The sequence below is a fragment of the Phyllobates terribilis genome, unplaced genomic scaffold (genome assembly GCF_046119375.1).
Source record: "Phyllobates terribilis strain yellow unplaced genomic scaffold, ASM4611937v1 Scaffold_9__5_contigs__length_417890890, whole genome shotgun sequence".
Taxonomy (NCBI): Eukaryota; Metazoa; Chordata; class Amphibia; order Anura; family Dendrobatidae; genus Phyllobates; species Phyllobates terribilis.
The window spans coordinates 287,867,091-287,879,533 of record NW_027362769.1 but is presented as its reverse complement, the minus strand read 5'-3'; the positions used below and the strand labels follow the sequence as shown (position 1 = coordinate 287,879,533).

The window sequence follows — 12,443 nt, the reverse complement described above, 5'->3', positions numbered from 1 at the left end:
ATTTTCTTTGCATTAGGCATTTAAAATATATTTCAAGAGTGTTGGGGAAGAACTATTCATTAGTGCATAATGTAATGTTGGTAAAGTGAAGTAACCTATGTGTTAATACCACACAAAATGAAGCGCATACCTGTGTAGTACATTTTACTGAAGCCTTTCTATTGTAAGGCTATGTGCCCATGATCAGGAATAGCAGCGGTTTGGACGCAGCTTACCTGCACTGCGTCCAAAACACTGCGTCCTACATTGCAAGCACAGCGGATGGGATTTGTAGAAATCCCATTCCCGCTGTGTTTCTATTTGACGCTGCGTAAACTCAACGGCAGCGTGGGTTTACGAGCCGCAGCATGTCAATTATTAGCGTCTCCGCTGCGTAGTGTCACCCGTAGCTATTCATTAGATGTTGTAAATCCCCATAGTTCACGGCACACATGCAGATTTAACTGTGATTTAGAACGCAGCATTTTGGACCCAGTGAAAATACGCTGTGGCCAAAACGCTGCTCTTCCTGATCGTGTGCCCGTAGCCGGAGAGTCCCATTATAAGTATAATGAACATAGCTGCAGCTCAGAACCTCAGTGGATACTGAAATGTGTGGCTTCAAATTAGCAGCTGACTTGTTTATGGTGTGAATCTAAAAGAGGAGGTTTCCAAATAGTAATAAGGGGTTCTACTCGCAGGGAAATTACTTTCAGATTTATGCAATAGGACTTTGCATCTTCATTTAGTTCTTTTTGCCTTCATCATTTGCAATATTCTTGTTTTTAGGTGCAGCCTTCAGTACTGGCGTGACAGGTGGCCTTAGCACATCGGTAGCAGTTTTCTGCCATGAGCTTCCCCATGAATTGGGTAAATTGACTCTTGTTACATGCGACATCTTTTGTCTTTTTATAGGGAATGAAATGATAAAATATTTGCCCTTCATGTCCTCATCAATTATTATTGAAGTTAAGTGACCTATAATGTACTTCTGATCTTTTACAGGGGACTTTGCTGTGCTTCTGAAAGCCGGGATGACTGTCAATCAAGCAATTGTGTACAATCTCCTGTCTGCAATGATGGCCTATGTAGGCATGTTGATAGGCACAGCAGTCGGACAGTATGCAGATAATATTACTTCGTGGATTTTTGCCATCACAGCTGGCATGTTTCTATATGTGGCACTTGTTGATATGGTAAGGGACAATAATGACATTTAAGTGTATATGTTTGGGAGTGAACTTGTACAAACTTTGTTCCAGTTCCTAAGGCATGTGATGCACACTCTCCTTAATTCTCAGGAGAGGAATGCTCATGTGCAATCATGCTTATTGGTAGCCTAAACTGGTCTGTGCGCTGGTAAGTGGGTCAGAAGAAAGCATTTGAAGTAAGGTGGGGATAAATGAAATAAATATATAGGTCTAAACATTAGGACCCCACCAGAATTTTAGTAAATAAGGCATCAAAGGGTGACCATGTTTTGTGGGCTTGATAGTTTCAAAATGCTCTGTATATGGCAATATTTTAGGTACTGCTATTTATTTGTTAGGAGTCTACACTGCTGTTGTATTGCCACATAGAGATAACGGGGCATTTAAATAAGCGCATGGTTCCGGACAATAAGAGCTGTTATTAGGAGACCTGCTTTATAACCTGTCGGCTGGTGATTTTTGAAAGATTTATAACGGTAGCTTGTTAGGAGCCGAGAGCTGCTGTATAGAAATCAATGGGCTGAAGGGAAATGACCAGCTCTTGGAATGTAATTACAGTGCACTCTCACAGGGTCTGGGCAGGCGATTGTGGTGGAAACTAGCTGCACACCATGTATGATAAAAGCTCATTGCAGGTGAATGACGGCTGATAGAAAAAGCAAGTCAATTGAAACTTGAATATTTTCATGTTAATTAAAGCAATGTAATAACCTCAGAATGCCCCTTTTAGAAGTTGCACAGATGGTTTACTTTCCTCCTGCAGAGTGTGGGTTAATGATAAATGTATAATTGCTGAGGTCCCCTGTATGATTGGAGCAGCGGTTCTCCGGATTGGGGAGAGTACAAGTACACTTATCACCTGTCTTGTGGGTAAATTATAAACTATTATGGGGCAAGACTTTTATCTGTACTATTAGCTGCCATGATATTCTAAGATGTCTGGACCTCATAAAAACATATACAATGGCTGTTTGTTTTGCAGAAATGTGGAATTTCAGCATTTTCATTGGCTTTATCTATATCCTTTTACATTCTTAATTTAAATTCATATTTTTATCTGTTCAATTCTTAGCTCCCAGAAATGCTACATGGGGATGGTGAGAATGAAGAACATGGCTACTGCCCAGTAGGACAATTCATCCTGCAGAATTTAGGACTTCTTCTTGGTTTTGCCATAATGCTGGTCATTGCCCTATTTGAAGATAAAATAGTATTTGACTTGCACTTCTAATGGTACTCTCTGTGGTCCAGGTATAAAGTCTGTGTTTGTTCGCTCGCGCTCTATGTAATAAATGATGCAAGCAAAAGCTGTAAAAGAAATTCCAAAAATGCATTGTAAAGTGCTTTACCATCGCTACAGTCCCACAAAGAATTCATGAGGACATCATCACTGTGATTCGTGTTCTGTGACACTTGAACTCGCTGCTTCTTACACTGTGTATCTGAGTGTTGGTAAATGTACGGTCTGTTCACACACGGATAATAACATTTTCACAGGTTCTGCGTTTTCCAGAAAGATGTTTCATCACTTTTCTTTGGAGTTAGAGGTGGAATGACGTCCAGGGACTTCTTTTTCCAGCTTGCTTGCATTCCAAGTCCTTGTAGTACTAAAACCATTCAGACGTATTCTGCTCACATCGGGAGATCTCTGGAAACCATTTACTTGACGAGTACATAGTGTTCCGTGTTTACATCCTACCAGTTCTTCAGCTTCATGTTCTTGTGATTTTTCAGGAGCTGAATTGTTTTCTTCATGCTGGAAATATTTTCAAGTGAAATAAAATAAATGTTTGCAAGTATTGTTTGTAATCTGCTGCATAATGGCACCACACCAAGACCTCAGCTTCCATGGAAGTTGTGCCTCTGTTTGCCAGCACACTTGGACTGCAGGATCAGCCCAGTGCATTCAGCTATTAATGTTTCCATGCGCTATAGTATATAAATGACTTGCTAATGTAGAATTTTATAATTTCATGATAAAAGATGTACTAATTGGATTTCTTTTTAAAGTTCTAAAGGGCGTATTTTTCCTGCTGCTGTGTCTCAGTATGTTGTTCACATCATGCATGGTAACATACAAGTGTACAATTTCTTTTCCTGTCATGCTCCTGCTACAAGATTCCCCAGGGTTCAGCAAACCTGTGTATTCTGGTGGCATAGTCGTACATAGTGTCAAACATTAAACTTATTTGTTTGCTTCCAAAAACCCTTGTAATGGCATGTGCTTACAAAATAAAGGAGCAATTGTTGCTCCAGTGGTCTCTACCAAGGCAGCAATGACATCCTGTTCTTAGGCCTGTAATTGGATATAGCGATCTAAGAAAACTGCCATTCCAGTGACCTAACCACTGCTGCCAATCAGACGCCTCAGTGGTCAAATAACTTAAAAACTGACCACAATAATTTCCGGTCCTGGCACATCCAATGGCATATGTTCAGTCACCCTCCTGCAGCAGCCAGGTGACCATAGAACAGGGTGTTATCACTTTCTGAGCTGGTGGGGACCACTGGGACAGCCTGCAATGTGGCTTGTAGCCAGACATTCTAGCCTATTTTCAGATGCATTACCTTTTCAAACTTTGGGGATGTTAGTAAATCCATTTAACGTCCAACGGGCCAGCAGCACTTTCCGCTGTGTGAGGAAATGCAGTGTCCTGTTTTGTGCAGAGATTAGCGGAGCCAGAGATCTGACAGCCACTCAATCTCACACTACCTAAGCAACCAACGCATTTAGCAAAGCTGAACCTATGTTTTATGAAGGACTTGGGACTGAAACTTTTATAATTTGTGTATGGTAATGAATGTTTTGTTCAGAACCCTACAGATGTGAATCATATTGAATAAAGTGAAGATCTGGACCAACTTGTGATGAGTCAACAATACAGAATAGAAATGAGAAAGTCCTTCTAGAAACTGCTGCAATAACATCATGTTGAGCACAGCAGAAGCGTGTGCTGTCTTACTTAATAAAGCTGTTGGTTAAGCAAGCCCCCAATGTAGCATCTACAACTGGAATTATTGATAGAGCAACAGTGCCTAAGATTATGGTAACAATATTGAAGAGAAGCCACAAGATGCTGCGAGATCAATTGTATAATGAACACTATCGGCACCTGATGGATCCCAATGACCCCTCTGACTTATGATGGTCTGTTCGGTTTCTCAAAGTTTGTAGGAATATGCGATGAAAAAGAAATGCTGAACTACGTGTGTGACACAGATGTGGAGAGAACCCGAGTTAAAGAAGCTGGAAAGTGAACATGATAGACTTGAATCTCACTGGTTGCTAAACCTTTATATGCCTAACTTTGTTCCTTTTACTTTCCATTGGATAATAAACTACTTTTTTTTCTACATCTGTTAAGATGTGCATAAAGCTGGAATGGTGGGATATGATCAAGCTTTCATTAAAAAAAACTGATGAATCTCCTATCATTTGTAGTTTACATAGGACTCGCCATGTCTCTCTTGTGGCGCTAGATCATTTGGAGGATATGTGTAGGGGCTGCACCGAGAACCGCTTCAAGGATTTATGTAGAAGATTTGTTGCAGGAATTTCTGCTCCTGTCCAATTCCTCGGGAATGTTGTTTGCAGAAATCCAAACTCCAATGTACACAACTCCTTTCTCACTTGCGGAAATTTCTGCAGTAAACCTGTTGCCTGTGAACGTAGACTAACTGGTACAACATGTAATAGTGTTGGATTGGTGAAATGCTCCTGATAAATGATTTCATGTGACCGAATTCATTTTCTAGTTTTTAGTGCCAAGTTTTCAATAAATCGGTCTTATTGGCCTTAACTGAATGTACTTATTTCATGTGTTGCCTTCTAGTGTTTTCCATTAACATAACACATTTTGTTCAGTGATGGTGCTGTTATTAAGTCATATAATTAGGCATATATTAAGATGAGTCACAGGCCAAGAAAAAAACTGGCCAATTATATTCCCAGATTCTGTGGGATTGTGCTGTTCCTTATGCCGTGTGAGGGTGCTTCGATAGTCTTTACTGAGGTGTGGAGGGACCTCTGATGTTTTCCTATAAAAGCAAATGCCTTTCATTATTGAATTCTACCTTTGTCATGGACATCTGAAGAGCAAAGAGTACTCATTTTTTCATGTCGCCTCCCCCACTGCTTACAATATAGAACTGGCATCAAAGAAACTTCTAGAGCCTGAAGATTGGCCTCTCATATTATGGATAGTGATACTGAAACAGCTATTTAAGTTTACTAATGTGGAAAATTGGTTTAAATGAATGCTGTAGGAAATTCTACCAGTATCTCTGGGTATGTGGAGCAGAGAGTTCAGCAGCTTCCATGTGATGAGTGGGGTCTACAGCTTTGTCTAATGTGAGCACATGAAAGGTTATTCTACTGCTGCAAGCATTCTAGATTTCTAGCTCTTGTGCATATTGTAGAGGATTTAAGAGCCGCACTGTGAACAGGCCCCTAGCATTCTTCTGTAGGTTTGTAGTTTAGGTTTTCTGCTTTCATAGATGAATAATGATCTTCACTAATACATTTAGGTTAGTACTCACCAATGTGATTCTCTGACTTTTGTAGCGGAACATGTACTTGCTTTTGTTTCTTTGATTGCGCTCATCTGATGTTAACTCTTTATTGTAAATCTGAAATCTCATGTTACTTTCTACACTCCAGAATAATTTTGTATACTTGTTAACATTTTCTAAGTTTGTATATTAAAACACAACAAAAAACCCTTCATGCTTTATTGGTATTGTCACATTATTGGAGGCATTGCTGATACTGATTCTAAGAAAGGAAAAAAAAAACACTTATGAAACCAAAAGTAACAAATGTTTTACTGATCATAAGCTTATACTCAAATTAATTTTTTTTTTGCTAATCAGAGGTTTGAGGGTAATGGGCTGTAAACTACCTGACGGAAATCAGAAAAGTGAATCTGAGTTGTCCGGGGCAGGTACACAGTAGTTTCAGCCTCTTCTCATGTCCCCGTCAGCTAGTCATGCAGGATAGAAGGTCTTTACAGACGGAGATCCTGAGAATTAAGCACAGGTTCAGCAGGAATGGAGAGGTCATGTTTGTGCATCTCTTGATTGTTTCTTTGCTTAGGCCATCAATTTTAAAGACCATATTAGTAACTTATGCCTGTAAAGTGGTATAATGGGGAGAATAATTACAAAGTATACCTTCGAAACATCGCATCAAACTTTCTAGAGAGTACAACGCTGCGATCATCCCAGGCAGGATTACGTAGGTAACACCTCTACTATAAAGCTGGCAGTAAGTAACACAATCTACCATAAATAATAATGTGATGGGGACAGCTCAGCTTCTCCCTTCCATGTGCACTACATCCTCACAAGACTCGCCTATATATCAATGTAGTTTACGGATTTTTGATGTCCATGTGCCTGCTGTAAATCTGAAGTTTGCATTTTCCGATACCCATAAAGTTGTAACTGTTCCATCCGTGTAGCTGGGTGAGGGCTTGTTTTGCATGGTGAGCTGACATTTTCTTAGATACCATTTTGGAATCTATCAGACATTTTGATGGCTTTTTATTGTATATGATTAGGTAGGTGTGGTGACTGGAAAACTATGATTTTGACACTTAATTTTTTTTTTCTTATTGCATTTACCAATTGGGTTAACTTAGTTTTTATATTTTGATCAGACTGAACGGGTGTGGAAATACCAATTTTTTTTTTATATTTATTTTTAATGGGGGAAATGCCAGGCGAGTCAAATTATTATATTTGGTTGGGGTAGTGGACAGCCCCTGTAAAACTTATGACCGTTTCCTCTAATACAGAGTTCCTTAGGCTCCTTGGTCTTAAAAGACAATTTTTTTTTTTTATGTTTAGACACCATCTTTCTTAGATGTAGAGGATGCTTTGTTATTATTTTATTGGGCATAAATTGATCATGAAGGCCTTCTCTGTATTGCCCTTTTGATTTAGTTATACATACAAATTAAGTCACCTTTCAGTTGTAAACTAAATAAACCTGATTTTGATGATTTTTCTTGATACGGTTTTCTAGCCATCCCACTTATTTATTTAGTTGTCTGGCAAACTGCACAGGAGGACACTTATTGCGTCTCAGGCGAAATACTGTGCCTTGAAAAAGTATCTATACCTTGTGAACTTTTCCACATTTTTTTCCATGTTACACCCACAAACTTAAATTTATTTTTGAGGGATTTTATGTGATTTACCAACACAAAGTAGCAAGTATTTGAAAAGTGTAAAGGAAATGGATACATGGTTTTTCTAACTATTTAAAAAATATAAATCTGAAAATTGTGATGGGCATTTGTATTTAACCCCTGTAGTCTGAGACTCCTAAATAAAATCCTGATTGACCAATTGCATTCGGAAGTCACTTTAATTGGTAAATTAGGTCCACCAGTGTGTGATTTATTCTCAGTATAACTACAGCTCCGGCCTTAGAAGCTTGTTGGAAAACATTAGGGATCAAACATGAAAACCACGGAACACACGAGAAGAGTAAAGCAGGGTCAGGATATCTATATATCTCACGGAGCACACTGTTCAATCCATCAACCAAAAATGGAAGAAGCATCGCACAACTGCAAAGCTACCAAGACATGATCGTCCATCTAAATTGACATCCTAAGCAAAAGTTATGAAATGTCCTATAAATGTCTGTCCTATTCCTGATCTAAGGGTCTTGACTTTTAGCTGAGATGAATCTGTTCTACAGTAAATTTATCACTTAAACATGAGCCATGTATGAGGGAGTCGGAGTTGGAGTCTGTGTCATGGAAATTGAGGAGTCTGAGGTTTGGCTTACCGACTCCACAACCCTGGTGGCACGGAAAACTAACCCTACCCATCACCCTGAAAAAAAAACGCCCCACCTTCAAACATGGTGGTGGCAGCATCATGCTGTGGGAATATTTTTTTTTCAGCATGGACAGGGAAGCTGTTCAGAGTTGATGGGAAAATAGAGCTAAATACTGGGCAATCCTGAGGGAAAACCTGTTAGAGGCTGCAAAAGACTTGAGACTGGGGCGTAGGTTCACCTTCCAGCAGGACAACAACAATAAACATACTGACAGAGCTACAATGGAAGGGTTTCATTCAAAGCAAATTAATGTGTGTGAATGGCCCAGTCACAGTCCAGACCTAAATCCCATTTGAAAATTTGTGGTAAGGCTTAAATTGCTGTTCAGACGCCTCCATCCAATCTCATTGAGCTGGAGCCAGTTTGCAAAGAATGGGCCAACATTTCCTAGATGTGCAAAGCTGGTGGAGACATACTCCAAAAGACTTGCAGCGATACGTGGTCCTACAAAGTATTGCCTTGGGAACCGAATAAAAATGGATGTCACAATTTCATAATTTATATTTTTAAAATATTTAGAAAACAATGTATCCTTTCCTTTATAATTCACAAATGCTTGCTACTTTATATTGGTATCTCACACAAAATCCTAGTAAAATACATTTAAGTTTGTAGGTGTAACGTGGTAAAATGTGGAAAAGTTCACGGGGTATGAATACTTTTTCAAGGCACAGTATTTGTACAAATTACAATATTGTTGCCCAAGTTAAACCTTGCAAAGTCTTAAACCAATTTTAGTACCCACGACAAAATATACAAATTACAAGAAAAGGGAGGTGTGGTTAACTTTTTTTGGTGTGAAGTGCAACATATTTCTGAATGCATTTCTACATAAAAAAATCACCAAAAAAATTGCATATCTTAAAAACAGACAAGGAACAAATACATTTATGTTGCAAATATTCTTAACATGCCTAAAAAGTCAAAATTTGTGCAAAACTTGAATTGTGACCTTTGACACCCAGGTCACCCATTCTTATCTTAACAATAGGGAGTTTACCAATTAACATAAAAATTGCCATTTTGCGGGAAAAAAAAAGCATTTGGTACATTGGTCTCTGACTCTTATCTGACATTGAGAAGTATACGAACATGCTCAAAAAGTTGTGCTGGCATAATTTGTGCCTAATTTCTCCTTATAGTGTGACATTTGATATATATGGAGTAAGAGGAGTTAATGTGTGTACTTTTGGAGTTATGACTCAGTTATTCAATATGGTGTAATTTATGTCAAATGTTTAGTCTGACGAGATAGGTAAAGTGGTAGCACTAGGTTCTGGTAATGTACATCAATGCCGCTTTTTGGTGTATTTCTATTTGGCAGCAGCTGCCTGACACTGGTGGTTGAAGAATAAAACACTGGAGGCTTCAGTTAAGTTTCTCTGTCAATAGATTCTTTGTACTTTTTCTTCCCACCCGCCATAGCCTCACATTTGTCGTTGGTAAATCTCTGAGATTTTGTGTTGTTTTGTAGCCTAATACTGACCTCGTCTGTTAGTTACTTTACACCGTTCAGTATCACCTATAAAGGCTGATATTTTAATATGCAAATCCTCCACAAAGTCTTTAATAAATATTCTAAACGAGTAGTCTGGCTCTGCTGACTTCCATATCGGTCGGGAGGTAAGCAGAGTCATTGATGTTTCCCGGCTTGCACGCTGAGGTATTGCGCACTAGTGGGCCAATCTCCTATTTTCATGTCCTCTTTCACCCAACATGGCCAGCGACAGCGTTTTATTCGACAGGGTGTTTCCATTGTTTGAAAATAAATGCAATATTTTTCCTACAAATTTGAATTGATTTGTCCTTTTGTGTTGCAATGCTTACATTTCTCTATTTTCATCTGTTGCCTTAGTTTCCTGGGAACTCAGCTACTACTTAATCATCATCATAAATAGACATGTGGATTATGCAATTTATGCTACAATATCCCCTTAAGGTTAAAACATCAATTATGTGGAGGTCATTAATGCTGCCTGTAATACAATGTTGTCACTGTGTGACAAAGTGGAAAGTGTACCTTACATTGCACCCGATCTGTAATTAAGTCACTAAAGAAATGCTAATGCGGTCAATACATTTCATTGTGAATAAGTCTGTTGTCTTCAAAGTCTGATTTAAAGCGATTTACCTCTGGAAATCGGATTGTGTCATGGAAAATGTCACAATGTTTATAATTGTATACTTAAAATTCATGCTGTTCATGTGCACAAAAATGTCTAATAAAGTGTCTTAAATAATTTTGTTTCTGTAACATTTTAATGTTTCAAAGTTTAAAACCGGTAAGTAACATTGTTACTGAAATTCTATATTTTAAGAGTTAAGCTGGCACAGCAATGCAACCCCTCGTCCAATCCAGTGTTCCTGAGGTTTGTCCGATAGAAGGGTCATTGCAACAACAAAATTGGTTGAATGACCAGTAGTGGATAATGTCCCTCTTCTTTCACTGGTCTTGTAAACTGGTGCAAGATAACTTGGTCTTTGTGGGATTTCTGACCTCTTACAGGGTTTAAGCCACATCTGAAAAACAAGAAGAGTTGAGTTAAATTTTGTCCTTTCTTGTGTAAATATGATCAATTCATGTTTGAATATTTTCTATAATAAAGATGAAATATAGCAACATGAAGGTAGTATTTTATGGTGAAAAAAAGGTTTTTATTCCAAAAATCAGTGAGTTAAATCCCCCAGAGTGGAGTAAACCTTTAAAGTATGACCTTTTACTTGAATGTTCACAGTATGTTTTCATACTGTAGCAAGTGTCATGCAAAGTATGAAATGATAAATGTCTGGAGATATGGTATGGTAATTGTAGGGGCAAGCTGTTCAATTTCCATAATAGGACACTGATTGTGGGGAGACACTTCAGTTACGTGTTACAGCAAGGAGGACAGGTGAGATATTGGCCTATGTAGGTGGTTTCTATAACTGACAAATTACAGCACCACCCCCCACCCCCACAGTGATTCTGCTGCTTCCACCATGATACACATTACGTAAGTTCTTAAAGGGACTCTGTCAGCACAGAACGACTACTCAAACTAAGTACCTTCACTTGGTACTTCACAGCGGGGCCAATAACTTAAATACACCCTGCTTGGTTTCCATCCATCTCCACCCCCCCATTCTTCTTTGGCGAAATGGCCGTACCAAATCAATTTTGTAAGTGTTCCAGGACCAATTTTTCAACACGTTAACTCCATACTGCATATTGGTTGTGCTACTGTGAGCAGTCTGCGTGGCCTATCTTGTGTTATCTCCGGTCTTGTCTCATCGCACATTGACGTTGCTGGGACGTCAATGATCAGCAATTGCAAAGGGAGCTTCCAGCAGCAGATATCGATGGTTTACTTCCCGAAGTGCATTCAGCATGGCAGAACAGTCCTCAGGCAACCATTAATAACCTTATTGATAGCTGCCAAGGCTTGTAAGTGAGGGGAAAATTCTGCAATGTAAAAAAAAATGTAGCTTCCATTTTTTCCTTCTTTGGACTGCAATTTCAATGTTGAGGTCTTGCAAGCTCATTGGTGAATCTCCTTTTAGGTCCAGCAGTGGTGTGGCGTTAAGGTATGTGCACACGTTGAGTATCTGAATGCAGAAATTTCTGCATCTCTTGGCAGTAAAAATACAGCATACAATACACACATTTTTGATGTGTTTTTTCATCTGCGTTTTCAAGCGTTTTTAGCACTGAATGCTATTAGATAAAGATAGATAGGTATCCGGCAGAGTTATAATTGCACAACACCCCAACATAATATAAAATTGCACCCTTTATGCCTTGCACATGGAACTTATTGAAAAAAAAACTGTGGGGTCCCCACCATTTCTTGTATTCAGCAAAGCTAAAGCAGACAACTGTGAGCTGATATTATCAGGCTGGGAAGGGCCATGGTTATTGGGTCCTTCCTAGCCTAAAAATATCAGCCCACAGCCACTCCAGAAGTGGAGTGTGACGACACAACGTCACTGGCCACTGGTGCGGGGGTGAATTATTTTTAATTATGCCACATACTGTTCTTTTGTTCAGGATGTCAAGAGACATGAGCCATTGTTTCATGTGAGTCTGTCCATTGATCTTTGAAGTATGTTAAGTTGTGGAATGCCTGCTGATTATAGTATCGGTCCCTTGCAGTGTACTCGTTTTCACAACTTGAAGGACAAATATGCAGTCTAATTGAACAATCAAACAATGAGGGATTACTTCCACCACCTTCCCCCAATCCTGTGGGAAAATGCCTTGAATCAGAGTTGTGGAATATAAAAAGGTGCTTTCCAGAGAGACTCTACAGGACATCAGCCCAAGGACCATGGCTCCAGCTGGTGGAATACAGATCTGCTCCACTGCCTATCACTGAACCCACAAAGACGTTTGGAGAACCCAGGTTGGGATAATCAGG

The 12,443-nt window shown here is 39.1% G+C and overlaps 2 protein-coding genes across 3 annotated transcripts in view; one reads left to right on the top strand and one right to left on the bottom strand.

Moving 5' to 3' along the window:
• SLC39A10 (solute carrier family 39 member 10) overlaps positions 1–10,286 on the top strand; it is a 47,348-nt gene extending 37,062 nt beyond the window's left edge. For both annotated transcript variants that reach the window (XM_073647874.1, XM_073647875.1), the window contains exons 8-10: positions 769–849; positions 985–1,175; positions 2,263–10,286. In XM_073647874.1, coding sequence (XP_073503975.1) covers positions 769–849; positions 985–1,175; positions 2,263–2,421 — 431 coding nt within the window. In that variant the 3' untranslated portion in view covers positions 2,422–10,286. The remainder of the gene's footprint in view (positions 1–768; positions 850–984; positions 1,176–2,262) is intronic.
• DNAH7 (dynein axonemal heavy chain 7) overlaps positions 7,404–12,443 on the bottom strand; it is a 505,238-nt gene continuing 500,198 nt past the window's right edge. Inside the window, exon 64 of the mRNA XM_073647873.1 lies at positions 7,404–10,566. Coding sequence (XP_073503974.1) covers positions 10,360–10,566 — 207 coding nt within the window. The 3' untranslated portion in view covers positions 7,404–10,359. The remainder of the gene's footprint in view (positions 10,567–12,443) is intronic.